Source organism: Urocampus carinirostris, chromosome 3, assembly GCF_059441175.1.
Source record: "Urocampus carinirostris isolate Australia breed hairy pipefish chromosome 3, RoL_Ucar_1.0, whole genome shotgun sequence".
Classification (NCBI taxonomy): Eukaryota; Metazoa; Chordata; class Actinopteri; order Syngnathiformes; family Syngnathidae; genus Urocampus; species Urocampus carinirostris.
The window spans coordinates 45340-72424 of record NC_142351.1 but is presented as its reverse complement, the minus strand read 5'-3'; the positions used below and the strand labels follow the sequence as shown (position 1 = coordinate 72424).

General features: G+C 44.7%; 1 protein-coding gene and 2 pseudogenes across 2 annotated transcripts; all 3 read right to left on the bottom strand.

Annotated features, from left to right (window-relative positions):
* Positions 1-389: 389 nt before the first annotated feature.
* LOC148368162 (uncharacterized) lies at positions 390-26539 on the bottom strand. The gene is made up of 5 exons (XM_088329671.1): positions 25289-26539; positions 8774-8928; positions 8019-8250; positions 3820-4032; positions 390-3715 (listed from the first exon to the last, which is right to left on the bottom strand). The coding sequence occupies exons 1-5, from the start codon at positions 26534-26536 to the stop codon at positions 401-403; spliced, it is 5163 nt and encodes a 1720-aa protein (XP_088185797.1). The 5' UTR covers positions 26537-26539; the 3' UTR covers positions 390-400.
* Positions 9564-11766, bottom strand: LOC148368164 (uncharacterized; annotated as a pseudogene).
* LOC148368163 (uncharacterized) lies at positions 11728-21261 on the bottom strand (annotated as a pseudogene). The gene is made up of 3 exons (XR_015849919.1): positions 20975-21261; positions 15389-15487; positions 11728-13384 (listed from the first exon to the last, which is right to left on the bottom strand). The product of XR_015849919.1 is annotated as an uncharacterized LOC148368163 (transcript).
* Positions 26540-27085: the final 546 nt, after the last annotated feature.

Here is a 27085-nt window from a genome sequence, read left to right as displayed (position 1 = left end):
CAGTAGTTTCATGAGCAGTGCAATTGTACATGAATGTGAGTGTTTGTAAACGTCTTGGCCAGTCCTGCTTTGATTCAGGGGGCAGAGCTCTGATCATATTGCCCAAAGTACGATTAAAACGCTCAACACTTCCATTTCCCATCGGATGGTACGGGGTAGTATGTGACTTACGCACCCCAGATAATTGTAAAAGTTCTGCGACCAAATTGCTCTCAAAGCTTGGGCCTTGATCACTGTGGATCCTCTCCGGAAAGCCATAAACACAAAAATACTTTTCCCATAGAACTTTAGCTACTTGCCTGGCTGACTGGTCTCTACATGGAAAAGCTTGTGCCAATCTGGTGAAATGGTCTGTTATGACTAGTACGTCAACAGATTTGTTGTGTGAATCTTCAGCGGACTAGAAATCAATACAAACAAGTTGCAATGGGCGGGAAGTGGCAATGCTTTCCAGAGGGGCCCTCCCTGCAGGCTCAGTGACTTTGCTGACTATGCAACGCTGACATTGACGAACATGCATCCTCACATCTCTGTCCATATGCAACCAAAAGAATCTCTGTCTGGCGATGCTCAGGGTTCTTGACTGGCCTTGATGGCCCGCACTGTCATGCACCCCTTTTAAAACTTCGGCCTTCAGGCAATCAGGGACCACTAACTGATGGCGTTTTGCATTTGAAATCTGATTACGGGATACTCTGTACAAAACATCATCACTCAGAACAAACTTCTCCCAGTGCTTCAGGAGGCCCAGAACTTGACTTGTCTCGTGTGCCCTTTCACGTCTAGACGGTCTTCGAGACCGTTCCACATAAAACCGAAGACGAGACAAAACTCTGTCCCTGGACTGAGCCTCCCGCAGGTCATCCATGGAGAAAGCAGGCAGACTGGGTAGTGTATCTGGGATAAGGTGGGGCATGTGGCTTATCAGTTGAGCTGCACGAGTTCTCGCACCGGAGGCCCATTCAGTGTGTGACTGGACAACAGCAGCAACTTCTTGATTGGATACAGTCTGGGCCGACACGAGTAATGACTGGACATTTGTAGCTAAAGAATGGGACAGCTTCTCTGCCATGACAGGCTGATCGGTAGAGTCTCTGAAAGTCTGTTGGACGGCTGTATCAGACAAAACCGCAGCTTCCGCAGTGAGATCATGAAGAGGTTCACTGACTAGTCTGTGGCCAACATTCTGACAAAAAGGGACACGGCTGAGAGCGTCAGCAACCGTGTTTTTGGGACCAGGCACATATTTGATTTCAAAATTGTAACTGGCCAGCTTTGACACCCATCTTTGCTCACAACAGTCCAATTTGGGTTTAGTCATAATGTGTGTAAGTGGATTATTGTCAGTCCAGACGGTAAACTCATGGCCTTTCAACCAATGGCTAAACTTCTCACACACAGCCCACTTCAGTGCAAGAAATTCCAAACGGTGAGCTGGGTAGTTCTTCTGTGACCGGGTCAAAGACTTGCTAGCGAACGCAATTGGCCTAGCCACTGTGTCACCTTCACGTACCTGGGACAAAACGGCTCCAAGGCCATCCAATGAGGCGTCAGTCGACAGCAAAAATGGACGACTAAAGTCTGGATGAGCCAAAACCACAGAATGGATAAGGGCCTTTTTGAGGTCTGTAAATGCCTGGTCGTGGTCAGCAGTCCAGTCACCTGATTTCAGTTTGCGGCCCACTACAGTGCATTTGGGCTTTCTGCCTTTCTTCTGTTTCTGGCCAGCCAGCAGATAAAACAAGGGCTTTGCGAGTGTTGAATACCCCGGAATGAAGTGTTGATAAAAATTTAACATGCCCAAGAAAGACCGTACACGTTTCACAGAAGGTGTCGCTCCATCCGACTCCATCAAGTCCGCCACAGTCATTTTGCTTATACTTTCAACTTTTTCTGGATCGGTTGACACTCCATGTTCATCAATAATGTGCCCCAAGAATTTTACAGATTTCCTTAAAAAGTGACATTTCCTGGGGGCCAGTTTCAGATTGTGGGCACGGAGTTTGCTGAACACCATTTCAAGACGTCTGAGTGCAGAACTTTCATCAGGGGCAAAAACTAAAATGTCGTCCAAGTAGCATAGCAGACTTAAATAGTTTTGGTCCCCGAAAATGGATGTCATCATCCTCATGAAACTCCCTGGGCTATTACAGAGCCCCTGTGGCAACCTGTTGTACTCATAAAGCCCCATAGGCGTAGTGAACGCTGAGTACTTCCTATCATCTTCGTGTAAAGGCATGTTGTAAAACCCAGACGTCAAGTCCATTGTACTGAAGAAGGAGTTGCCACCAAGTGCTGCTAAGCAATCAGCCTGATGTGGCAGAGGATGAGCGTCTTTCAGAGTCCTCTTGTTCAACCACCTAAAGTCAGTGCACACACGCATATCACCATTCTTCTTCCAGATGAGAACTAAAGGTGAAGCATATTCACTTGTCGACTTTCGAATGATCTCTTTCTCTTCCATTTCATTCAAAACTTGGCGTAATTTTTGATACTGACTCGGTGGCACACGTCTAAAAGGGAGTCTGAACGGCTTTTGGTCAACCAGATGGATTCTGTGAACAAAGTCCTTCGCCTTTCCGCAGTCAAGGTGATTACGCGAGAAGATGTCTTGGTAGTGAATGATCAGCTCTGACAACTTGTCTTTACACTCAGACGATGCATCACAACAGCCAACATCTAGTTCACCCAGGCCAATAGACTGTAGCTTCTCCTCAGCATTACTTACATCAGAGCAGACAGGGGGCAATTGCACAACGGAAGTACTCTGATGGCCACTGACCAGGTCTAGATCCTCCAAAGCAACACAAGGCACCAAGTCAGCCAGCTTTGCATTGCGTCTCAAAAACAGCGGATATTCTGTGACATTCATGACTTTCAGTGGAACCCATCCATCTGCCCACAGAGGTGTGACGATTCTGGCGACCATTAGACCCTTGGGGGCAGATCGTGCCGACGTAGGTTCTGTCATCGCTGCGCTCCCAGGAGATACTCGTGCAGTTTTTGACAGCTTCCCCCACAAGAGGTACTCACGGCCAGGCTCAAGGCATGTGGCTGAATTGCAGAGCACTGTGCCTATCTTCTCGGGCATTTCACCACCACTCCATCTATGCAAGCCAGCTAGCAATGAAAGAAATTGCTCAGTTTCAGCATTAGTGGATGATGGAGCAGAGATTGCTGTCCAGTACGCACCAAACTTCTTTGACTCATGCAATATGTTTCTGATAACATTAGTTCCAATGTTTAGGTCATCAGGTTGCCCCTCAACAACAATTGTTGGCACAATCATTTTACAATTATTGATTTCCATTTCGATGTTGAAAGCTGACTTTGGGCACACTCGTCGACCCCCAACACCAATGAGTGTCACGTTGGTGGAAAATTCGTCTTCTGTACGTACTGCTCCAACAGAGAGCATCTTACGCAGAGCAGTCTCACTCACGGTACAGGCCATGGAGCCACTATCCAACATCCCCCCCAAAGTCATACTGCTCCCCACTCTAACTGGTACATAAAACAAACTATCGCGGCCCCCTACAGTATGTGTGTTTTGATAAACAATATTAGGCAACTGAGATTGTGTGAACGTGTCAGAATTAAAAACTGAATTGAAATTGAGATCAAATGGGTGGGAGAACTCATTTTGACCTGTACGGCCTCCCTCTGAATACAGGTCAGCTAGTTTCCCGAAACTGAACTGATTTGGGGAGAAACTTTGTCGGGGCAATGCTGCTTAGAGTGACCAGGGGCTAGACACTTGAAACACAGATTATTCAATTTGCAATGATATAAAGTGGAGTGATCAGCGCCACCACACACCTTACATGGAGGAGAGTTGAAAGGACTTAGGCGCCTCTGAATACGCTCAGGATTCCGTGGCTCCACTCTAGACAAAACTCTCTCTAGCATGCTCATCATTCGGCCAAGGACATCACTGTCATCTTTCTGAGCAGGCTGTGGGACATACTGTGGTGGGACATGCTGTGGTGGGACACGGACAGGCGGTGAGACATGCTGTGGGCGCTGGGCATGCTGTCGAACACACGAAAAATGTGTATATGGATCGGGGTTAACATGGTGGGGACAAATGGACTGGAGACCCGTCTCTATAGAGCCAGAGTAGGAACAACAAGGAGATTCACTGTCAAGCACTGCAGTCGGGTAATTCTTCAGTGGAGGGACACTGCAAGACCTAGTTGACGCCCCTGATTCCCTTTGATACTCATCTATCCTGAGTTGAACGTCCTTAGAAGTCCACTCATTAACAGGCTTGCATCTGAAAATGTTTGATAGCTGTGGATCAGGACAGTACTTTGCAAACATTTGTGCCACTTCCCCGCCAAGGTTTTCCATTTTTCTGCCCAAGCGACGCAAACCCTCATCAGCAGTGTCTGCTGCTTTGTTTAGTCTGATCCAGTAGTCAACTGGATTTTCCTTTGGCGTGGGTAGCGTGGTGTAAAAATCTTGCAATGGGAGAGTTGACGAGGAATGACTAAAGTATCGTATTAGAATGTCATAAATGATATCTGGGTCTTGCCTCACATCAAGTGCCTCATCACTCCTGAGAGCTACTCTGACAACGTCTCTTGCCCTCCCTAAAAGCCTGCTTAGTATCTCATCTGCTTTCTCAGCTGTTGTATATGACTGTTTCCGAAGCTGGGCTTTAGTCATGGTGATCCATTCTTGAATTGAACACTTGTCAGAACCATTTCCCCTGAAAGTCACAATTTCACGTTCAGTCTTGACATGGACAATTACCGGTGTAGTGTTTTCCTGCGTTGTGTTATGTGGTCTAAGGTCGTCTTTAGTCATAACAGTCGCTGCTTTTCCAGTCATTGGTGTGTCATGTGCATGTGTGCGATCAATGAAACCAGAAGAGAGCAGACTAGCCAATACTGAGTTGCCTATCTGTTCTCCAATTCGGCCTACCATGTCAGTCAAGTGTTGCAGGGCAATATTATCACTCATTTGGGTTGAAGTCTGTGCATTCTCCCTCAAGAACTGTTCACTTGGAGACCAGTTTGGGCTCATACCACGCCCCCTGTCCCTCCCATCACTAACATGTTCTTGGAGACCACCTACACCTTTACTTCCATACCCACTAGTAAGTGTGTTTGCATTCAAACCACTAAAATGGACACCCCTGCCAATAGAAAAGCCCTGAAAATCGTCATTTTGACTACTATATCCTTCAGCCATTATACTTTCGATAATACAAAGAATAGAAAATAAAACAGGAAAAATAAAAACCAGAAATTAACTAATAATTAACGTATTGATAGCAAATGCACAGTGGCACAAATACATAAAACAAAATCAAAGCGCCAATGCAGTACAACAGTACCCTCTAGTGGACACAAGAAGAATATGCAGCAACGCCGGGATCTGCTCAGAGGCTGATCGAAATGATCCAGTTGCGTAGTCACGGCACCAGTGTAGCGACCCTCGTTCATGCACGACACAAGGTTTCACAATCTCTGGGTTTATTGCCTGCATTCAGTAAATAAAACAATACAAAAGTCAGGGGTCTCTGTTCTCGACTGCAATTATCTTCAACGCTTACAAAAATCACTTAAGCAACGGCAAGCAGACAACATGCGAGCACATTAATAATGAAACTTCGATAATAACAATGAACATAACTTTCCCACGTACCTGCATTCAGTAAATAAAACAATACAAAAGTCAGGGGTCTCTGTTCTCGACTGCAATTATCTAAAATATTGAAGATACAAAAGAACGGGTCATCACTCAACAGGCCGCACCTCGTGGCGTGTTTGCATCAAAACATGTTGCATTTTCATTTCAAGCTGTATTAACTTCTTATTTAGTGTTTTTTTTAATACACATCATTTAGAACAACTTATATATCTTTATATACAAAAATAATTTCGAAAGCAGCTCAAATGTCTAGCAAAATATGCATTTTTTTATCCAACTGATATTGGGCACAGCTTACCTTCAACGCTTACAAAAATCACTTAAGCTACGGCAAGCGCTGAAGCCCATAAAGTGCCAAACGAAAAAAACAGTCGCAGACGCCCATGACTTAACAACTGAATGAGGTACCGGAATATTAACAGTAATACAACAAAAACACAGATTTTGTGAGAATTCAAAAAAACATTCAAAACAATCAAATTTCAACTCTGTTACATATGAAAACCGTAGATATCAACGTTATTTAACAACGGCAATTCTTTTCTAAGACATTTTTAGCGAAAATTTGTTACTTTCGCACATATTTTTATTTCAAAACCTCAATTTTTGACGATGATTTTGAAGTAAGGCCGGCCTTATATTCGGGGAAACACGGTAGCTGTACGTACGTAGTGTGGTTGCAAAGCAGCTTTTGATTGGTCGGGACAAAATTGGGCTTGTTGATTGGCTCACGTTTTGCCTCAAGCACGTACGTCGCGGACACACGTACGCACACGTTGTACACCACTACTACTACGCTGTATTGATTGTAATCTTGGCACGGTTATGGGACCGAAGGAAAAAATGGTTAGAGAGTACTTCACGCAGATTGATGTCGTTAACGGCAAATGGCGCTGCTCATGTGGCGCCGAGCGCATCCAACGGCGCAACACCGGTTGGAGCAATTAAATTACCAATTAATGGCTAGAAATCCAATAAATACCCATTAATTGGCCTTGCCGCGAAAAAATTAACATTAATTTTTTCGCACTTAAATATTTTTTTTTTTTTCCAAAAATCAATTACTGATGACCCCTGGTAGCAGCCCAACGGACCTCCGTTTTGCTTATCTCTTTCATCATTATAAGGCGCACCTAAAAGTCTTCATTTTTTCAAAATCTGACCATGCGCCTTATAATACAGTGCGCCTTATATATGGATCAATATTAAGTCGCAAAGTCTCGCATCTAATGCAGCAGCCGCCGACTCGATTTTCCCCCGAAAGCCAAGTCGTCCGCGGTGTATGCTGGGATTTATATACCGGCGTTTCATTGGCTAACCAATGTGTCAATCATCATTTGACTCGATCACTATTGGCCAAAGTTATTCAGAGGCTCGGATAGGCTAAGGGGACAAAACAAAGCCTGCGATTGGCCGAAAAAGATGAACGCGAATAGCAAGTTTGCTTGAACTACGCCACAAAGAAAACATGTTTCATTATTCTGTGTTTGTAAATATTTGACTCTCCTGGATTGACTACACTCACGGATATAAGAGGACCGCGGTTGCACATTATTATTGAACACGACGACTTCGGTGAGCTAATCCGGCTATATATTTTCCCAGTATCTTGTTTCAGAGTGATCTGGTTGTTTCTGTGATGGCTCTTTTTTTTTAATTCAACTCAATTCCAAGTGTTTATTGTCATATGCACAGTAAAGTTGCGAGCGAAAAAGAAAATAGAAACTCAGGAACAGTCGGCATTTCTTGAATCCCAAGACTTTAACCTTCCGAATGATGGAACGATGCATTTATAAATAGATAGATAGATAGATAGATAGATAGATAGATAGATAGATAGATAGATACTTTATTAATCCCCGATCATTTGAGTGATATGGTACGGACACCGCATTTGCACGTGTTCTCGACACGTATTTGCGTCTTTGCAAGCTTTGGGAATGTTAAGGGGGTAATCAGTTGGACTGAACCATCTGACTGTTTTGTCCACGTTCCCGTTGTAGCGCCTTATCATCCGGTGCGCCTTATCTATGGAAGATATAGGACCAAAAACTATTTTTTTCGGGGTGCGCCCTATAACCCGGTGCGCATTATAGTGCGGAAAATACGGTAAATGCTCCGGGAGTATCCGGGCCTCGCGGTCCCCGTATGCCCGTGCCAGAGTCTGGTGCGCTTTGCGATTCGTCCCGGTGAGGGTCGGACTCCGCCAGGGCTGCCCTTTGTCACCAATTCTCTTCATAACTTTTATGGACAGAATTTCTAAGTGCAGGCTTGGTGGGAATGGAGTCCAGTTTGGGGGCCTCAGCATTGTGTCACTACCCTTTGCAGATGACGTGGTGCTGTTGGCTTCCTCAGGCCGTGATCTTCATCTCTCGCCGGAGCGATTCGCAGCCGAGCGTGAAGCGGCCGGGACGAGGATCAGCGCCTCTACGTCCGAGACCGTGGTACTCGGCCGGTAAAGGGTGGCATGCTCCCTCCGGGTCGGGGAGGAGGTCTTGCCCCGAGTGGAAGAGTTCAAGTATCTTGGCGTCTCGTTTGCGGGTGAGGGTGGGACGGAACGGGAGACGGACAGACGGGTCGGCGCAGCGTCTGCCGTCATTCGGACCCACACATTTTTATGGGTATGTTTAGGCATTTCCAAAAGTGGCTATTTGGAGAAAACCCGTTTACAGTTCCAAAACCTCTGCAAATGTGTATTTCATTTCGGCCATTTTTTCTCGGACATTGCGAGAGTTTTGAACGCTTAAATGATGGCTCCGCGTCAATCCCAATTCTCCATACGTGCGCGTAAAAACGGGGCGTAAAATATATCACTGGTTGCGACACTTATTTCAGGGTTTCGTTGAATACAATCGAAACATCTTTGACTTTTTTCGAATTTTATTGGCCGAGCAATGTGTCGATTATCGTTTGAAGCGGTCACGATTGCCTAGAGTTCTTAGCAGGTAAAGGAGGCGTTGTCGTTTTTAGCAATACGGACTAATAGGCTAAGGCGGGCTGAGGACCGACAAGCCAAGCCGCGATTGGCTGAAAAGGCAGAGATACCTTTCGGCTGTTTTTTTTTTTGTATCCATTATGGTGTGTTTTGGAGTAAACCTTTTTAGGATGTTACGTACTCTGGTGGAACTTCATGGCTGCAAGACAAATGTCCTTGATGAGCGACGTCAGATTTAGAGATTCAGGGATGAGTATACTATGATATCTTGATATTTTGAATGCCAAGAGATGAAGCTTTGCAATGATATGTGGCATGAGGTATTTCTGTGACTGGTGATAATAAAAACAATCATCAAAATCAGACTCAATTGAACGTTACTCTATTAGTTTTGATTGTTAAAGGGGGAACAAATTGGGCTACTGATAAGTCTTGTTCTGTATACACTGAAGAGTTCATATTTTAGTTTAATGTTGTCTTACAATGTGGTCATGGTGATTTCCAGTCTCAACTTCATCTCGGTCCAGGAAAATCCATGTCCCTTTTCTGTTTTGTCTTGCCTTAGCACATCGTTAAGTTTCGATTCTGGCAAAAAAAAAAAAGTGGCAAAAGTCATCACTCGTAACATGAGTTTTGACTCTTTTATGGCCAAAATAACAATCGAAATGGCTTTCAATTATATTTATTTGGTTCAGAATCTAATTTGGCGGTTTCCAATTTGGACAGCAGACGGTGCTCTCGGTTTCTGACACAAATTCATTAGAAAAAGCCCGTGTCTAGCATTTATCATGAAGGATGTAACTTTAAACACAACTTTAAATGATCAATTTTGGAGTTCGTTGATATGAATGATGATTGATCGGACCAGAAGAAAAATAACATCGACCCACAAATAACGCAGGCAGTTTGATTTTATTAAACTACGTTTTATTCACATGACAAAGAAAATTGAATCGAACAAAAGAATAAAGCACAATGTTGACACAAGCATTCAGTGTGAGCGAGGAGGAAGGTGGAAGAAATTATGCAACAGGTTAAAAGTACCGATCAATGAACCCGGTTTGAAAATAATGGACTCATTTCAATGATCAGGGACTGTTTTCATAGCGTGCCAACATGGGATATTTGCCCAAAACACCAAAGAGGTTGTCGCAATAACCATTTTTGTGTACTTTTGAGAATAAAAGTCCCTCAGGTGAGGAGTGTGTGAGAAGCAGCACATGGCCAAGCAGGAAGATGAAGAAATAAAGCTTCCTATCTCTTTTGGCGGCAGGCTACACGGGGATTGTTCTCATCCGGACGACAGGGACGGAGAGAACCACAAGCTCTCCAAGCTTTGGGACTCTGGTGAGAACAGGCCCCAACCCTGGGGACCTAGGTCGGCCATCTTGTTGTTATGATAATTATAATTATTGATAAAAGGCAAATTTTTATGGGGACAAGAGATGAAATAGATCATCTATCAAGAAACATGACGCATATGCAGATCATGAATCTTTTAAATCCGTATGAAGACTTTGGGGTCACAAATCTTTATGATACAACTGGAGAGTCTGCTCACTTCCTGTGAATGAATGTGGCTTTTATGATGTGGTGGGAAAGTCAGTGGTTGGAAAAAGGTGAGGGCAAAAGGTTTTGTGGCAGTTATGTTCCTAAAGACAGCCTGTGTGATACTTGGTCAATTAATTGTTTTGAAGCCCCCACTCTCAGTGAATCTATGACCATAAACCAAGCAGGCAAAAGTCTTCTCGCCAGTGTGGGTTCTTGTGTGTCATTTCTACTGCCGATGTGGTGAAAAATTCATCCATAAAGTCAACAGCTCAAAGGTTTCTCACCGGTGTGGGTTCTCGTGTCTTATGTTAAGTTGCGACTCTCTGTGATTTTTTTCACCACAAACTGAGCAAGAAAAAGGCTTCTCCGCAGTGTGGGTTAGGGTGTATTGTTTAAAGTCCCCAATATAGGTGGATCGTTTTCCTCAAATTGAGCAGGCAAAAGAGTTCTCGCAAATGGTCTTGACTAATGTGTTTCTTTAAGTTTCCGTTTTTAGTAAGCAGGAGAAAGGCTTCTGGCCGGTGTGGGTTACTTGGTGTGATTTCAATCGTCAGTTTTGGGTGAATTTTTTACCACAAACTGAGCAAGGAAAAGCATTCTCCCCAGTGTGGGTTGGTTGGTGTAACTTCAATCGTCCATTTTAGGTGAATTCTTTACCACATTTTTCACCACAAAGTCAACAGGCGAAAGGCTTTTCGCCAGTGTGGGTTAGTCCATGTTTTTCCATGTTCCTACATTCAGTGAATCTTTGACCGCAAACTGAGCAGGAAAAAGGCTTTTCGCCAGTGTGGGTTTTTTGGTGTGTCTTTAAATTCCAATTCTGTGAGAATCGTTTTCCACAAACTGAGCAGACGAAAGGCTTCTCGCCAGTGTGGGTTCTGGTATGTATTTTTAAGCTACCACTCTCGGTGAACCTTTGACCGCAAACTGAGCAGGCGAAAGGCTTCTCTCCAGTGTGCGTTCTAGTGTGTTTTTTTAAGCTCCCACTTTCGGTGAATCTTTGACCGCAAACTGAGCAGGCGAAAGGCTTTTCCCCAGTGTGTTTATTTTGGTGTGATTTTAAATACCAGTTATATGAAAACCGTTTTCCACAAAATGAGCAGGGGAAAGGCTTCTCGCCAGTGTGAATCCTCGTGTGTTTTTTTAAGTCCCCACTCTGGGTGAATTTTTTATCGCAAACTGAGCAGGAAAAAGGCTTCTCGCCAGTGTGGGTCAGTGTGTGTTTTTTTAAGTTCCCTTTCTCTGCGAATCTTTTACTACAAATTGAGCAGCCAAAAGGCTTCTCGCCAGTGTGGGTTCTAGTGTGTATTTTTAAGCTCCCATTTTCGGTGAATTTTTGACCGCAAACTGAGCAGGCGAAAGGCTTCACGCCAGTGTGGGTTCTTGTGTGTTTTTTCAAGTCCCCACTCTGGGTGAATCTTTTATCACAAACTGAGCAGGCAAAAGGCTTCTCCCCAGTGTGTGTTAACATGTGTTTTTTTAAGCTCCCACTATGGGTGAATCTTTGACCGCAAACGGAGCAGGAAAAAGGCTTCTCGCCAGTGTGGGTTCTAGTGTGTAACTTCAAGTTACCTTTGAGGGAGAATCTTTTATCACAAAATGGGCAGGCAAAAGGCTTTTCGTCAGTATGGATTCTTGTGTGTACTTTTAAGTCATTCTTCCAGCTGAATCTTTGACCGCAAACTGAGCAGCAAAAAGGTTTCTCACCCGTGTGGGTTCTAGTGTGTTTTGTCAAGTTCCCATTCTCCTTGAATCTCTGACCACAAACTGAGCAGGAAAAAGGCTTCTCGCCAGTGTGGGTTCTCGTGTGTTTCTTTAAGTTGCCACTCTCTATGAATCGTTTATCACAAAATGAGCAAGCAAAAGGCTTCTCGCCAGTGTGGGTTCTAATGTGTTTCTTTAGGCTTACATTTTGGGTGAATTTTTTATCACAAACTGAGCAGGCAAAAGGCTTCTCGCCCGTGTGGGTTAGTGTGTGTTTTTTTAAACTCCCACTTTCGGGGAATCTTTGACCGCAAACTGAGCAGGCAAAAGGCTTGTCCCTAGTGTGGGTTAGTGTATGTTGTTTTAAAGTCCAACTCAAGGTAAATCTTAGACCACAAACTAAGCAGGAAAAAGGTTTCTTGTCAGTGTGAGTTTTTTGGTGTGATTTTAAGTTGCCATTCTCTGTGAATCTTTTACCGCAAATTGAGCAGGCGAAAGGCTTCTCGCCAGTGTGGGTTCTCGTGTGTATTTTTAAGCTCCCGCTTTCTGTGAATCTTTGACCGCAAACTGAGCAGGAAAAAGGCTTCTCCCCAGTGTGGGTTCTTGTGTGTTTTTTTAAGTCCCCACGCTGGGTGAATTTTTTACCACAAACTGAGCAGGCAAAAGGCTTCTCCCCAGTGTGGGTTCTAGTGTGTTTTTTTAAGCTCCCACTTTCAGTGAATCTTTGACTACAAACTGAGCAGGAAAAAGGCTTCTCGCCAGTGTGGGTTCTAGTGTGTAACTTCAAGTTTCCTTTTTGGGAGAATTTTTTACCACAAAATGAGCAGGCAAAAGGCTTCTCGCCAGTGTGGGTTCTAATGTGTTTTGTTAAACTCCCACTCTCTTTAAATTTTTTACCACAAATTGAGCAAGCGAAAGGCTTCTCGCCAGTGTGAGTTAGTTGGTGTAATTTCATTTGCCCATTTTGGACAAATTTTTTTCCACAAACTGAGCAAGAAAAAGGCTTCTCGCCTGTGTGGGTTAGTTGGTGTAATTTTAAGTGTCCGTTTTGGGTGAATTTTCTACCACAAACTGAGCAGCCAAATGGCTTCTCGTTAGTGTGGGTTCTAATGTGTTTTGTTAAGTCCCCACTCTGTGTGAATGTCTTACCGCAAACTGAGCAAGAAAAGGGCTTCTCACCAGCGTGGAATTTCATATGCAACTTCATATAAGACTTGCTCCGAAAGGTTTTCCCGCACTGGGAACATGTGTTACCACCTTCCGACTGCGAGTCGTCCTCATCTGTTTCCACGTGTTGACGGGAGCTTATGCTTAGAAGCTCCCGCCGACCGTTATCTTCAGGTTGACCTTGATCTTCGGCGGCTGAACGGACTTGAAAATTGTCCTCCTCTTTCACGTGAACAGGCTCCCCATCCTCAGTCTCTTGCTTAATGTAATAAGGCTTCAGATCTTCCTCCTCCTCCTCCTCCTTAATTTTAACGGCAGGCAACTCTGGTTCCTGCCGCGCAGTAGGAAGATATTCTCGGCTGACGTCTGCAAGACACAAGTCACGTTTATTTGCCCTCAACTCGTTCAGAAGCATTGTCCCCGAGTGCCAAAACGTAAAAAAAATTCTAAAGGCTTAGGCGCTGCTGATCAGCAAGTATTAGGCCTCTGGGAATGAAATCACCATTAGATGGTAGGAGTAGCTTCGATCAGATATTTGTCAACACTCAGTGCCGCGTTTTGTTCCTGTATTCGCCGTATTACTCTGTACGGCGGTGAGTAGGCGCTGGCGTATATGCCAAGTAAAGGACTTTATACATTTGACTATAAAGGAATTCACACGATTGACTACAGACGACATGTATTCAGTTTAATACAATAAAGATGTTCCCTGACTGTGCTCTGGAAAGTCCGGGCAGGCCGTGCGGAACGCGTCGGACACCCTGCGGAGGAAACTCGTTTCGGCCACTTGTATCCGGGAGCGCAGCGTGACCGGAAAAGTCAATGTAAAACGTGGGCATTTCTAGAGCTCCTTTCAAGTCGACGAAGAGCTCCCAAAGCGCTTTACAATGCGCTTCACATTTTTCCCTTTTACACACTATCTCACCGATAGCAGCCTCAGCCAAACACTTCCGCATATAACTCAGGGGAGCCGGGAATCGAACCTGCGACCTCGCGATCCCGAGACGAGCGCTTTACCTCCCGAGCCCCGCAAGCAAAGATAAATACAGACAGTTAACGCTTCATATCTTTACTCTTTCTAACAAAAAAAATGAGCGAGAGCCTCGGTCGGGACGACGTGTCGTAGGACACTGCCATCACCGTGACGACCAGAATTTCCAATGTGCTACAAAATATTTTGGAATCTACAGAAAATAAAACGTAGGTAGGCAGAAACTGTGACAGGGGCGAGGTTTTTTTTTTTTAAGGTTGAGTGCGACATTTGAAAACCTCATCCTTACTCAGGACTTTAAGTCAGCTTTCCTGTTTATTTTTCCTCCAAGAAATGATAGAGTAACACTTGTTTTGCATTTATTTCTTAGACACGCTAAAATGAACTTTTTTTTTCCATATTTTTGGGGGTTTGTTCCGCCCTGAACAGGCCTGATAAAAGTAACATTCCAGCATAAAGGCGCAATGGAAAAGCGCACGAGCTCAATTGAACATTGCTCACACATTCTTAATAGAGAATGGTCGTGTCAAATCCGCACACACGCGAATAAAGCAAAAGCGTCACTAAAAGAACTTCAAAATAGACGTCTTTGAAAAAAATCAGCCAGCGAGACGCCCTTATACTACTCCACAGCCGAACCTTAGATGTCGAGTAGTCATGTGCCCGTCTGTGCCCGCAGAGTATTTAAGAGGAGCGCTTCGTGCGGCGCCAGCCGATGTGCGTGTCGATGACGTTCGAAGCCCCGCCAAACGCGTGTGCGGAGAGTGATTCGCTAGCAAAGAGTGTCGTTTGAAGAAAAGTGCCAGAGTAACGCTGTACTTTGAAAAATAAGGTCTGGAATAAGCGCTCGCCTCCTCATTCGGCATTTTCACTTGCGGCGTGAGCACAAACAGAGCGAGTGCCACGGAATCATTTCAGAGAGAAAGATCGACACCCCAATATTTGATTGCACGCACCGAGCATGTTATAAATGATTCTGTCCAGGAGATGGCGTCACGGAGGACATGATTCGTCTTAAAGCCGACTACGTTTGTGTGTGTGAAACATTTGAAAAGCGCTAGAGAAATGCAGATCATTTCATTTCATTTCTTGATGGGGCTTCATTTTGCCATGACTTAACTCTCAAGTATGTTGCAGAAACCACAGAGAGCAACCTTGTCTGTTAGCACAGAAAATAAGCTACAGTGAAGAAAAGAAGTATTTGATTTCTAAGTGGGAGATGTAGCAAAAATAGCAGGGTGTTCAAATACTTCTTTGCTTCGCTGTATATATTTTGAAAGAACGAGCGAGGCAGAAACCCGAAACTCATCCGAAAGGAAAGTACGGCGGACGGCCAAATACGAGAAGTCGAGGACGTCGCGGAAAGTAAAACCACCGACCTGCTCTGTTCAACACAACTCGGAGTATCTTGTAAACAGTTCCCGGTAACTCTGGTTCTGGTTCTTGCCGCGCAGTAGGAAGATGGTCTTCACCCATGTCTGCAACACAAATGGCATTTATTAGTGACGCCTTTAATCCCAGAAACTCACAAAAAGGACGCGCAGAAGTCTTCCTACAGCTAACAGCTCCTACAGTTTTCTTTTCTTTGTTTTAATGACATTTCGGTCCAGTTGAAAAGGTTTGATCTGAAAAACAGCGCTCTCCAGAGTCGAAGACATTTAAGCAGGTCGCCACGGGTGTTGCAAGGGCCTCAGTGCACAATACACAGTCAACCTCAACGTTCAATATAGAGTAAGTTATAGAGAGCTCAAGCTTCCCGTCTCAAAATTCCAAAAGATGCAGCAGGTTCTACCTACTGTAGAACACGCGTCTGGTCCAGGTGCCGATCTGAAGACTCAGAACGCCTGAACCTTCTAAGCTCGTCCTTCACCCTCAAGGACGAGGAAACAAAAGTATGAGGTTACTCGTGAAGCTATGAAATATGGGGGAGTCTTAAGTGGAGATTGGAACATTTCCTGTCACGAGGTGTCAGACAGTCCCAAACGCAGGACAGAAGGGATGTGGTGTCACCTGACTTCAGAGACGTTTATTTAAACAGTAAAGGATTTTATACATTCTGACTATAAAGGATTTTATAAGATTGACTCCATTTAATGCAAGATTATCACAGAGTGGGCTTTAGTTCAGGCTGTTGGAAATGCATCCTATTTTGTCTAAGGAATTTTGATAACAGGACTGTGACGCAGGACGGGAGGCGGCGTTGTTTCGGGGAAGCCAGACATCGAGACACCCGCGTATGAGATTGCGAAGCCCCACGTTGGGCTTCCTCGGCACACCCGCGGGAGGAGCCGAGACGCCTTCTTGTGGGGAGACGTGGGCCAATAAGAGAAAGCAAAAGGACTTGGGAAGAAGGCTTCCCACAGACGCAGACGTCACTTCGACCGTCTTTGATGGAGTACGCTTAGTTAAATTGTTAGGAAAATAAATGTCAGCTTTCCTGTTTTTTTTTTTCTCTAAGAAACGAGCGCGCATAAATTGTTAGGTGAATGTAGGTCGTGTTTGGTTAACGGAGTCCGATAACTCGTTCCAACAGTTAAGTAAAGGCTACATTTTGTTAATTAAATCCCAACAGCAGCAACAACAAAAGACTGTACCGGCAAGAAGGTTTTTTTTTGACTCGGGTAGTAGAGGAGGAGATCTTGAGAGAGGGGATCTTTGGCTGGCCAGAATCTTGAAAATACGTTACCTGGTACTACCTTGAAGAAAACGCTAGAAGTGGCAGGTCTTGGGACAAGGGGGGAAAACTTGAGAGAGAGACTTGGGGAAGTTCTTGGGGAGGAGAGAATCTTGAAAAGGAGACTTTGGAATACCCTTAAGAGGAGGTTTGAGATTCGTGGCAAGTCTCGAAGTGGAGAAACTGGAACGTGGAAGGGAATCGAAGGAGGAGGTCGTGGGAAGCAAAGCTTGTCGTGGTGGTGAGTGAAAGTCTAAAGGAATAGAAACGGTTCAGCAAAATGAGGTGGGAGCCTGGGGTCCTTATAGTAAGGTGGCCTATTGTCTAATTGCAAACACCTGGAGAGAGGAAAAGTGGAGGGGGCTGGAAAATGGAGTGAAGCTGCCATGCTTTGGAGATCGGATTGGATTTCTATCCTACGGTTATGGGTTTTAACGCACAAAAATGCCTTTATTCCAGGAATCGACTCCTTGCCCTGATGAATTCTCCTGCTGGCGTGATGAAGGGGCCGTATCGTGGACGCAGAGCCGGAGCTAGCTAAGCGGCTAGCGGCGTTATAAGTCTTCAGTATCGTCCGTAATCATGGGAAATGTGAACTCTACCAAATAAGACCGAGGAACTGGCTGCGCTAGTGAAAAATATCAAAGCGTACAGGGAGTGCAGTTTGCTGTCTTTTACAGAAACGTGGCTCACGTCTAGCATCCCGGACGCTAACGTGGAGCTACCCGGCTTCAGCACCGTTAGGACAGACAGAGACACAAAAGCCTGCGGGAAGCGAAAAAGAGACGGACTCGCTATCTACGTGAACACGAGGCGGTGTAACCCCGGACACAAAGATTTCTATCTGCCGCAGGGACGTGGAACTCTTGGACTAGCGTGTGACGTCATCCACTCCTCCGCTGTTGCTAAAGTACAACACAGCACCCCGAGGCCATCCTGTTCATCTGTTAATAAACAACAAAGGAAACTGCTGGAAGTGTGAATTTCCCTACGGGGATGAATCAAGTATCTATCTATCTAGAAGGACTGAAGGCACAAAACCCTGACATTTCCACACGGTGGTGTAAAATCCGCACGCACCCAAAAAACGGCAAAAGGACCACTACAACCACTTTCAGCAGTTTTCCTGTATACAGTACAAATATGTTCATATAGAGGAGACCGGGTACATCTGTAACATTTTGCTTTTTCCCTCCCCATTTATGTTAACTAGCATGAAACCGAAGCCAAAAACGTGGACATAAGAACTACTTGCCAGAAATGTCTTCAGCAGATTTGACATGAAATACCAAAAAAAAACTGGGAGAAGGAAAAATCCAACAAAACCGCAAAAGCTTATCGTTCAGCATGTTTGATTTGACCGTGGGACATTTGAGGATTCGATCGTATCTAATAAATAATAATACTAGCGAAGGCTGTCCAATTTCGACACTTCAAATGAGTTTCCCTCCATCGGTGCTCGCCGAGACTCATTTTGACCTTCATTTTTTGAATATACAGAAATAATGGCTTCAAAAGTCAAGTCTCATTGAATTGTTACTGTTACCTGTGGTGTTCCGCAGGGTTCAGTGCTTGGCCCCCTTCTTTTCAGCATTGACATGCTTCCATGAGGTGAGATTATTCGCAAGTATAATATCAGTTTCCGTTGCTACGCAGATGACACTCAACTCTATCTTCCCATGGAGGAATCTGCCACACTAAATTGTGGAAATTGGGAGGCCTGCCTCACTGAGATCAAAGACTGAATGTCACTCAGCTTCTTGCGTCTTAACTCTAAAAAGACCGAAATGTTAGTTATCTGTCCAACTAAATGTTTCTTGTCCTCAAAAACGGCTCTGAACATTGACATATCACCCAGGGTGACGCAGTCAAAAATGGAGGTGTCCTATTTGACCCCGATCCGCCCTTTCAAACACACGTGAAGAAAGTGACTAGAACCGCTTTCTTCCATCTTCGCAACATTGCTAAAATTCGCCCCACGATGTCTCCGTCGGAGGCGGAGATTATAACTCACGCGTTTGTTACTTCCCGTCTCGATGGCTGTAATGCCCTACTCTCCGGTCCCCCTAAGTCCAAAATCAAGAGCCTTCAGCTGGTCCAAAATGCTTCACCGAGGATTTTAAACGAGACAAGAAAGTTTGATCACATGACCCGGATTTTAGGTAACCTGCATTGGCTCCCTGTTAGCTTAAGATGTGATTTGAAGGTTCTGTTGGTCGTATACCAAATCATGCATGGACTAGCTCCCTCATATCTTTCAGATTTCATTTCCCCCTATGTTCCGGTCTGGGGCCTTCGCTCCGAAAACGCCGGTCTACTGGTGATCCCAAGAGCAAAGAAGAGATCCGGTAGTGTTTTCCATTTGGGCGCCCCGGTGCTGTGGAACGCTCTTCCCTCTAAGATCCGATCTGCAACTTCAGTGGAAATGTTTCAACCGAAGCTGAAAAGACACTTCAACTCTATTGCATATGAATAACCTAGATTACATGTTGACGATAATTTATTGTTGCAACGTCCATTTCGGCCTGGTCATCCGGGAAGGGGGATGACCTGCGGTCCCTTCTCAAGGTTCCTTCATTTTCCTCATGTTGAGGTTTTGGAGTTTTTCCTTGCCCCATGTCGGTTTTAGATCAGGGGATGCTGTCATAATAGTCTGGGGTTTATATAATAATCTGTGCTCTGTGCGGCCCTTTGAGACTCTTTGGGATTAAGGGCCAAACGGATAAACAGGACAAGGTTTTTGAGTTTTTTTCTTGCCCTCATGTCGGTTTTAGATCAGTGATGCTGTCATAATAGTCTGTGGTTTGCAATAATCTGTGCAGCCCTTTGAGACTCTTTGGGATTAAGGGCGTCACAAATATACATGACTTGAATAGTTTGTCCCTTAATCACAACATATCTCAAAGGACTGCACAGGTTACAATGACAGCATCCCCTGATCTGAAAGCGACATGCAGGCAAGGAAAAACTCAACACCTCAGCGTGAGGAAAATAAGAAACCTTGAGAAGGAGCCTCACGAGCGGTCACCCCCCTTCAAAACAAGGCGCGAGCGGTTATTTTGTAAAAACGTCTCCAAATTCTGCAAACGAGGATCCCGACGCGTATACTTTCGGCGCAGGGCGAGAGACGGGAGAGAGTTCTTGCGCTCTTTCGTCGCATCAGGGATTTGATTCCTATGGATTTATGCATACATACATCCATATACCAGAGCCGTGTCCCCCTAGTGGGAGCTGGCTAGAGTCATTTCTGACTCTTTTTGGGAGATTGATTCAGAGGAGGGGATTCCCAGCCCCCTCGCCCAACCCAACTGATATGTCGGGAGTCGTCCGAAGAGCAAACCCCCCAATTCCGACCCTTAATGCCGAGCGCCAAGCAGGGAGGCAATGAGTACCCATCTCGTAAGTCTTAGGTATGAACCAGCGCCCTACTCCAAGGCCACCGAGCTGCTTCCTCTGATGCATCATATTATGTCATTCTTAGATATACTTAACACAAGGACCTAAGATTGATGTTCTTTGCTTTTTTCTCTTTATATTCTTGTTTCTTTTTCTCGCTTTTTTCCTTTTGTTCTCCATTTTCATTTTAGATGTTCTCTTTTTGTTTCTTTTTCTAGCTTCTTACTTCCTTTCTCTTGCTGCTTTTCTTATTTTCTCCTTGTATGTTTTTCCTCTTTAGTTTATTGTTTTCTAGCCTTTTCCTTTATCTAATTTATTCGCTGCTTTAATGTTTATCTTTATCCTAGCCTTTTAACTATTTTTATTGCTTTATTATTTAATTTCTTTTTCTCACTCTTTTTTCATTTTAGACTTGAGTTTTTGCTTCTTTTTTCAATGTTGGTCCATTTTGTGTTTTTATGCTGAATTGTCTCCCCCTTTTAAGTCGTTTTGTGCATACTGTTACATAACAATTAGTCATACATGCATTCAATCAACAAAAACGATCCAAAGGGCCGCTCCTGAGACGAAAAGAGCCGTCTAATTTTGGTCAGTCAAACTGAAAGAGCCGCTTCTCTATAAAAAGACTTCCTGTCACTCCTACAAAGCAATATGCAGGCTCCCTCCGTGGGGACCGATGCGCACACTGTGTGGTGAGGGGGCAGGAGAGTCCAAGCTAGTGTCCGATGACATACACAATTCTATACGAGATGACGTATGCGCTGCCCAGACTGCCCTCGTTACTACATCCACTTTTCTTTGGATGGGCAGAACGCGTCCGTGGGTAAGGGACCGACCACCCCCCACTGGGAACGCCCCTGATGTCAAGGATGTAGCAGAAGCGAAAATGACGGACCTTCCCCGAGCTGCTTGGAAAGAGCGTCCGCTCGTTGACCTTCTCGCTCGCTCTCCTCTTTGGCTCCCCGAAGCTTCTCTTGAAGATGTCCTTCTTCCCCACTGGAGCACATTTTCTCCAAGTTTGAACGAAAAAACGCCACGAGGTGTCGCTCCAATTCGGGAGTAGAAAGGACAAACCTTCAAAAGGGACCTTAAAGTGATACTTCTGTCGCGCTTACGTCGTTTAAAATCGAATACAAGTCTTTCTGGACATTTTCTTGTTCGGCAGCCATGACAGCTTCTCCTACCAAACCCCGCCGCAATGGATTGTGGGACACAGATACAGACAGAAGACTGGATAGGGCGGCGTGCTGTCGCAGCCCGCTAGCTAGCGAGCCTACGTGGCGGCCATCTTGGTCGGGGCAAATTTGCGCAATGGATGTACATTGAGAAGAAATCACAACCTGCTCATTTCAAAATCGATTTTCTTGTAGGTAACATTTTGTAATCAAAGTTACGGAAAATTACCTTGAAAACATTAAAAAAATCTGAAAAATTCTTCCTCAAAAAAACCATCAATTTATCAACAGTTGTTAAAGTTGAATTTTAACAATGTATATAAAACTCTACGAAAAACCTAATTCAAATTCAAAATGAGTGTTAGGAGGATATTTTGAGACTAAAAATAAACTAAGGTAACCTCTTTTTTAACAATGTTGTACATTTTCTTTTTGCAAATCAAGGTAAATGAATATATATATATATATATATATATATATATATATATATATATATATATATATATATATATATATATATATATATATATATATATATATATGTATGTATGTAACCGCGCTATACGTGTCCCACCAAAGATCCACATTCACGCTGGACTGGATGATGAGGTTTTTATTATTACAGTTCTGCAAATGGATGAGTCACAACATTAGCTTTTTCTGCTGGGTCTGATCTCTTTGATCTCTTTGTAGTACTCTGGTTAAACTGACAACAAAGCATATCAAAGAGCTGTCTTTTCACTTTACAGAAAATACATTTTAGAATATCACAATACATTTATAAATCTTTGCATTTTAACAAGATACTTTTAACAAGAGATCGTATAGTGGATTTTTAACGTTTACAATGAATTCAACATGTTTTTCTTTACTCTGAATTTTAACCAACATCATCCTTTTTTTTAATGTATATGAAAAATAGGAATAAAAACAATAATGAGTATAAAAATGGGTACAATTTACCTGCAAATGGATGAGTCACAACATTAGCTTTTTCTGCTGGGTCTGATCTCTTTGATCTCTACAAGGGGAATTAAGATTTAGTAAAACAGAAACAAAACGAAAATAAACCTAAACAGCTTGACAATATCAATCACATTACTATGCATGGTGAGAGATTTGTCAGCTGGGGTTATAAAGTTTAAAATTAACTTATTTTGTGGAGCACCAAAAGATATGTCTTACCTTTGTAGTACTCTGGTTAAACTGACAAAACCCCGCCTCCTGGTCACATGTTAGAAGCCAAAACCAAACCCCACCCCATACCAGCAGATGGCACTGTTGGACTCAGCATTGCAGGACATTTACCAAAAACTATACACATATTTTAGCAGGAATTTCAATAAAATAAAAGTTATTATTACACCCGTTACATACACCCCCCTGAAATTCTGCTAAATATGGGAGTGCTACACTAAACAGAAAAAAAATCACATGCCAAAAAGGCAAATACTGATGAAAAAGAGGACACGAAAACTGGTACAGTATTACAAGGAACAAACTGAAGTGCATGTCAGTTCTAAAACTCTCTCAAAAAGGAGTGTGAAAAGAAAGGAGGCGATCAAACTCCTAACTAAGCACAGACTCAAAGATGCCTGTTACATCTCTGAAATATCAAACATTGTTCCTGTAGTTGTAAGTGCTCACATAGGCACAATTCTTGTTTCTTACTCAAGCTTTGTTACTCAAACTGAAAGTGCATCTCTACTGAACTTAAACTAGGAACTTGCAGATATTGCGGACAGAGGATTGTCACCTACCACATGGTCATTCATCTGACAAATAAGACGACTAGGAGGCCTGATGGACTGGCGGACCCTAAGACCATAACGGTTAGGTTGAGCACAAATAACCTGAGCTTGAAGGTCTGGGGCAGTCAAGTCTAAACAGTCAGTATCAGGGGAGTCTGCGTCCAGATGGTCAGTGTTCAATGGGGTCTCGTCTGGGAGACCCATACCCAAAGGGATCATGTTTTCAGAGCACTGTGATGGGCTTTCCGTATTGTCACTTGAAGTATGGTCAACATCTTGTTCGGGGATGTGCTGACTTCCTCGACTGGATGTATCAACACTGCGAGAGTCGGACTGGGCATCAGATCTGCTGTCTAGTGAGTTATCCTCTACCTCTGGATGAACTTGCTCTTCACCTGCCTGTATCACCCAGTTTACTGTACGGACATCACTGTCTTCAACCGCGTCAGGTAAATCAGGGCATACATCACTTCCATGCATAGCAGCGTCAGACTCTGAGTGTTCAGATTCGCTGGCCAGATCATCCTCACAGGGCAAGAAGCTAACAGAGAGCAGCAAATTCCTGTGAACTACCTTCTCTTTGCCCGTCAGACAAGCCTTGACTCTGTAGACATTGAGATCAGGCTTGACTGATATGACTTCATACGGGGTTGACTCCCACTTATCTGCAACTTTGCGTTTCCCCGGGACACCTCTGTTGGCGATCAACACCCGGTCTCCCACGACGAGAGGTGATCCTTTGGCCCTACGGTTGTACAGCTTGGCATGACGAGTCTGTTCTCTGAGAGTATTCCTCTGTACAATTTGAGCAGCTTCATGTAGATCTTTCTTCAGATGGCGTACAAAGTCAGAGTAGCTGACAACAGCATCATTGGTATTAGCATGTTGAAACATGACATCGACAGGGAGACGAGGGATCCTACCAAACACTAGGTAAAACGGTGCAAACCCTGTTGTATCATGCTCTGTGCAGTTATAGCAGAATGTGAGCTGCTGCAGCATTTGTGGCCACTTTGCTTTGGGCTGAGGGGGAAGGGTTCTGATCATATCTCCCAATGTTCGGTTGAATCGTTCTGCGATGCCATTTCCCATGGGGTGGTACGGAGTGGTATGGGATTTCTGCACCCCTGCCATCTCTAGAAGCTCTTTGATCAGTTTGCTCTCAAAATTAGCTCCCTGATCAGAGTGGATACGCCGTGGGAAACCATAGACAAGGAAGAAATCCTGCCACAGACGGCGAGCAACTTGTTTGGCGGTTTGATTTCTGCAAGGGAAGGCGTGCGCCATCTTGGAGAAATGATCAGTTACGACCAGGACATCTACAGACTTGTTCTCTTGCTCAGCAGTCCAAAAGTCTATACAGACCAACTCCATAGGCTCAGAGGTGACTATGTTCTTGAGTGGTGCACGGTTGTGTGGTTCCGGTGTTTTCCCTACTACACAGCGCTGACAGGATTTGACATAATTCACAACATCACGTTCCATGCCATTCCAGAAGAATCGTTGCCTCACCAGAGACAAAGTACGGTTCTGGCCTTGGTGACCTGCTGAGTCATGTAAACCTTGAAGGACTTTCTGTTTCAATGAATCAGGCACCACAAACTGGAAGATTTTCTTGGCCATGTGAGGATCTTTCCTTATTTTGTAGAGCATGCCATTCTGTATGGTGAGTCTGCTCCAATGCTTCAGTAGTTTCATCACACTAGGCGACTCGACAGCTCTCTCACGCCTGGTAGGTCTCTTGTGTCTATGCACAAAGTACATGGTCCTGCTTATTGTGTTGTCCTGTTCTTGTAAACCAACAAGCTGACTCTGTGGGAGTGCCGTTGACTGATCTCCCTTCTGCAGAAGATTGAAGTTGGCGTCTGTTCCCATCACTTGACCCACGCCACCAGTGGACTGAGCACTGAAGACAGCAGCAACCTCTTCTGATGTCACAGAACCATTGGAGCCTGATGGAATTGCCCTTTTTACTGACTCGTCTGATGTCCCAGCACTCTCGTCTACAACAGCGTGACAATTGTTGGATACTCTGAACACCTCTTGCACAGTACTGTTGTTCACCCTGTTGACTTGGTCCAAGAGCGAAGTATAGGGCTCGGTAACAAGGCGATGACCCACACATGACCGTACAAATGGCTCACGGCTCAGAGCGTCGGCTACGATGTTCTTTGGGCCGGGAATGTACTTCAGGTCAAAATTGTATGCAGCTAGCTTCGCTACCCACCGCTGTTCACACGCATCAAGTCTTGGTTTGGTCAAAATGTATGTAAGTGGGTTATTGTCGGTCCACGTGGTAAAGTGTCTTCCTTTCAACCAATGGCTGAATTTATCACATACCGCCCATTTCAAGGCAAGAAATTCGAGCCTGTGTGCAGGGTAGTTGAGCTGGGAGCGAGAGAGCGTCTTACTTGCAAAGGCGACTGGTCTGGCTACTTTTCCACCAGGTGGCAGCTGTGACAGGACTGCTCCAATCCCATCAAAGGATGCGTCGACAGCCAGAATAAACGGCGCATCAAAATCTGGGTGGGCCAGAGTGACACCTGTCACGAGGTCGTGCTTCAGTGTTTCAAAGGCGTTCTGGCATGCATCGGACCAATCTGCAGGCGTCAGCTTCACTTGACCTTTCTTGCGGGCTCTCTTGCGCTTATGCTTGTCACCAGATTCAGATGTGAGCCTGAACAGAGGTTTTGCCTTCGCAGAACATGCTTCAATGAAGCTTTGGAAATACATCACCATGCCTAGAAAAGATCTGATTTTACTAGGGCATGGCGTCTTGCCATCCGACTCCATTAGATCAGCGACTTGTACGTCATTTACCGCTCTCACTTTCTCGGGGTCAGTCCGAATTCCATCCTCACTGATGACATGCCCAAGAAATTTCACAGTCCGTCTGAGGAAAAAACACTTTTTGGGTGCGAGCTTGAGGTTGTGTTCCTTAAGGCGAGTAAACACCATCTGCAGGCGTTGGAGTGCAACTTCCTCTGTGGGGGCAAACACCATCAGATCGTCGAGGTAACATAATAGGCTCATGAAATTCTGATCACCAAATATTGACATCATCATCCTCATAAATGTTGCTGGGCTGTTGCAAAGTCCCTGAGGGAGCCGGTTGTACTCGTGAAGGCCGAATGGTGAGGAGAATGCCGTGTACTTTTTGTCGTCAGGGTGCAAGGGGACATTGTAGTAGCCTGACGTCAGATCCATTGTGGAGAAAAAGGCATTTCCCCCAAGTGCGGCCAAAGCATCAGCTTGATGCGGTAGTGGGTAGGCATCCTTTATGGTTCTTGCATTAAGCCTTCTGAAATCAGTACATACCCTTAGTTCTCCATTCCGCTTCCATATGAGAACAAGCGCAGATGCATAGTCGCTAGTCGACTTCTGAATAATTCCTTTCTCTTCCATCTCGTTCAGAGTCGTCCTCAGTTTTTCATACTGACTTGGTGGTATACGTCTGTAGGGTAGACGGAACGGCTTATCATCAACAAGGTGGATACGATGTACAAACTCTTTGGCCTCTCCACAGTCCATCTTATGGCGAGAAAAGATTGACTCGAATTGTTCGATGATATGAAGGAGCTTGTCTTTACACTGCAGCGAAACCTCACATGACTTCAGGTCAATGTCTTGCAGTCCCAGAGCTTCCAATGCACGCATCATGTCCTCTTCTGACCTGGGTCGGACCTCTTTGCTCTGTACACTCTGCACGTTGCACTTGACCTCCTCTGCATTGGGCAGGTCTTCCGCTGCGATACAAGGAGACACATCTGCAATTTTCCTGTTTCTTCTCAGCACCACAACTCTGTCCGTGGGATTAAAGACTTTAACAGGCACCCATCCATCTCCCCAGAGTGGAGTAACAACTCGTCCGACAAGGACTTGTCTGGGCGCAGCCTTAGATTGGGTTGGCTCAACGACCACTGTGCTGCCCGCTGATGCCCCGGCCAACTCAGGTAACTTGCCCCAAATAACGTACTCGGTCCGTGGATTCAGCGTCACGCAACTCTTGATCTTTACTGTCCCTACCTTGTCTGGAATGCAATCACCTCTCCATCTCTCTGTGTTGGAAAGCATTGACAG

What these genes read in the sequence shown, in the direction of transcription:
- LOC148368162 (XM_088329671.1), bottom strand. Translation starts at nt 26,536, where the DNA reads ATGGACTGTGGAGAGGCCAAAGAGTTTGTACATCGTATCCACCTTGTT. An exon ending in ACTTTACCACGTGGACCGAC is followed by an intron (nt 8,929 to 25,288) that starts AATAACCCACTT and finishes TATTATCACCAG; the next exon opens with TCACAGAAATACCTCATGCC. An exon ending in GGCGAGAGATGAAGATCACG is followed by an intron (nt 4,033 to 8,018) that starts GCCTGAGGAAGC and finishes TGTGTTCGACAG; the next exon opens with CATGCCCAGCGCCCACAGCA.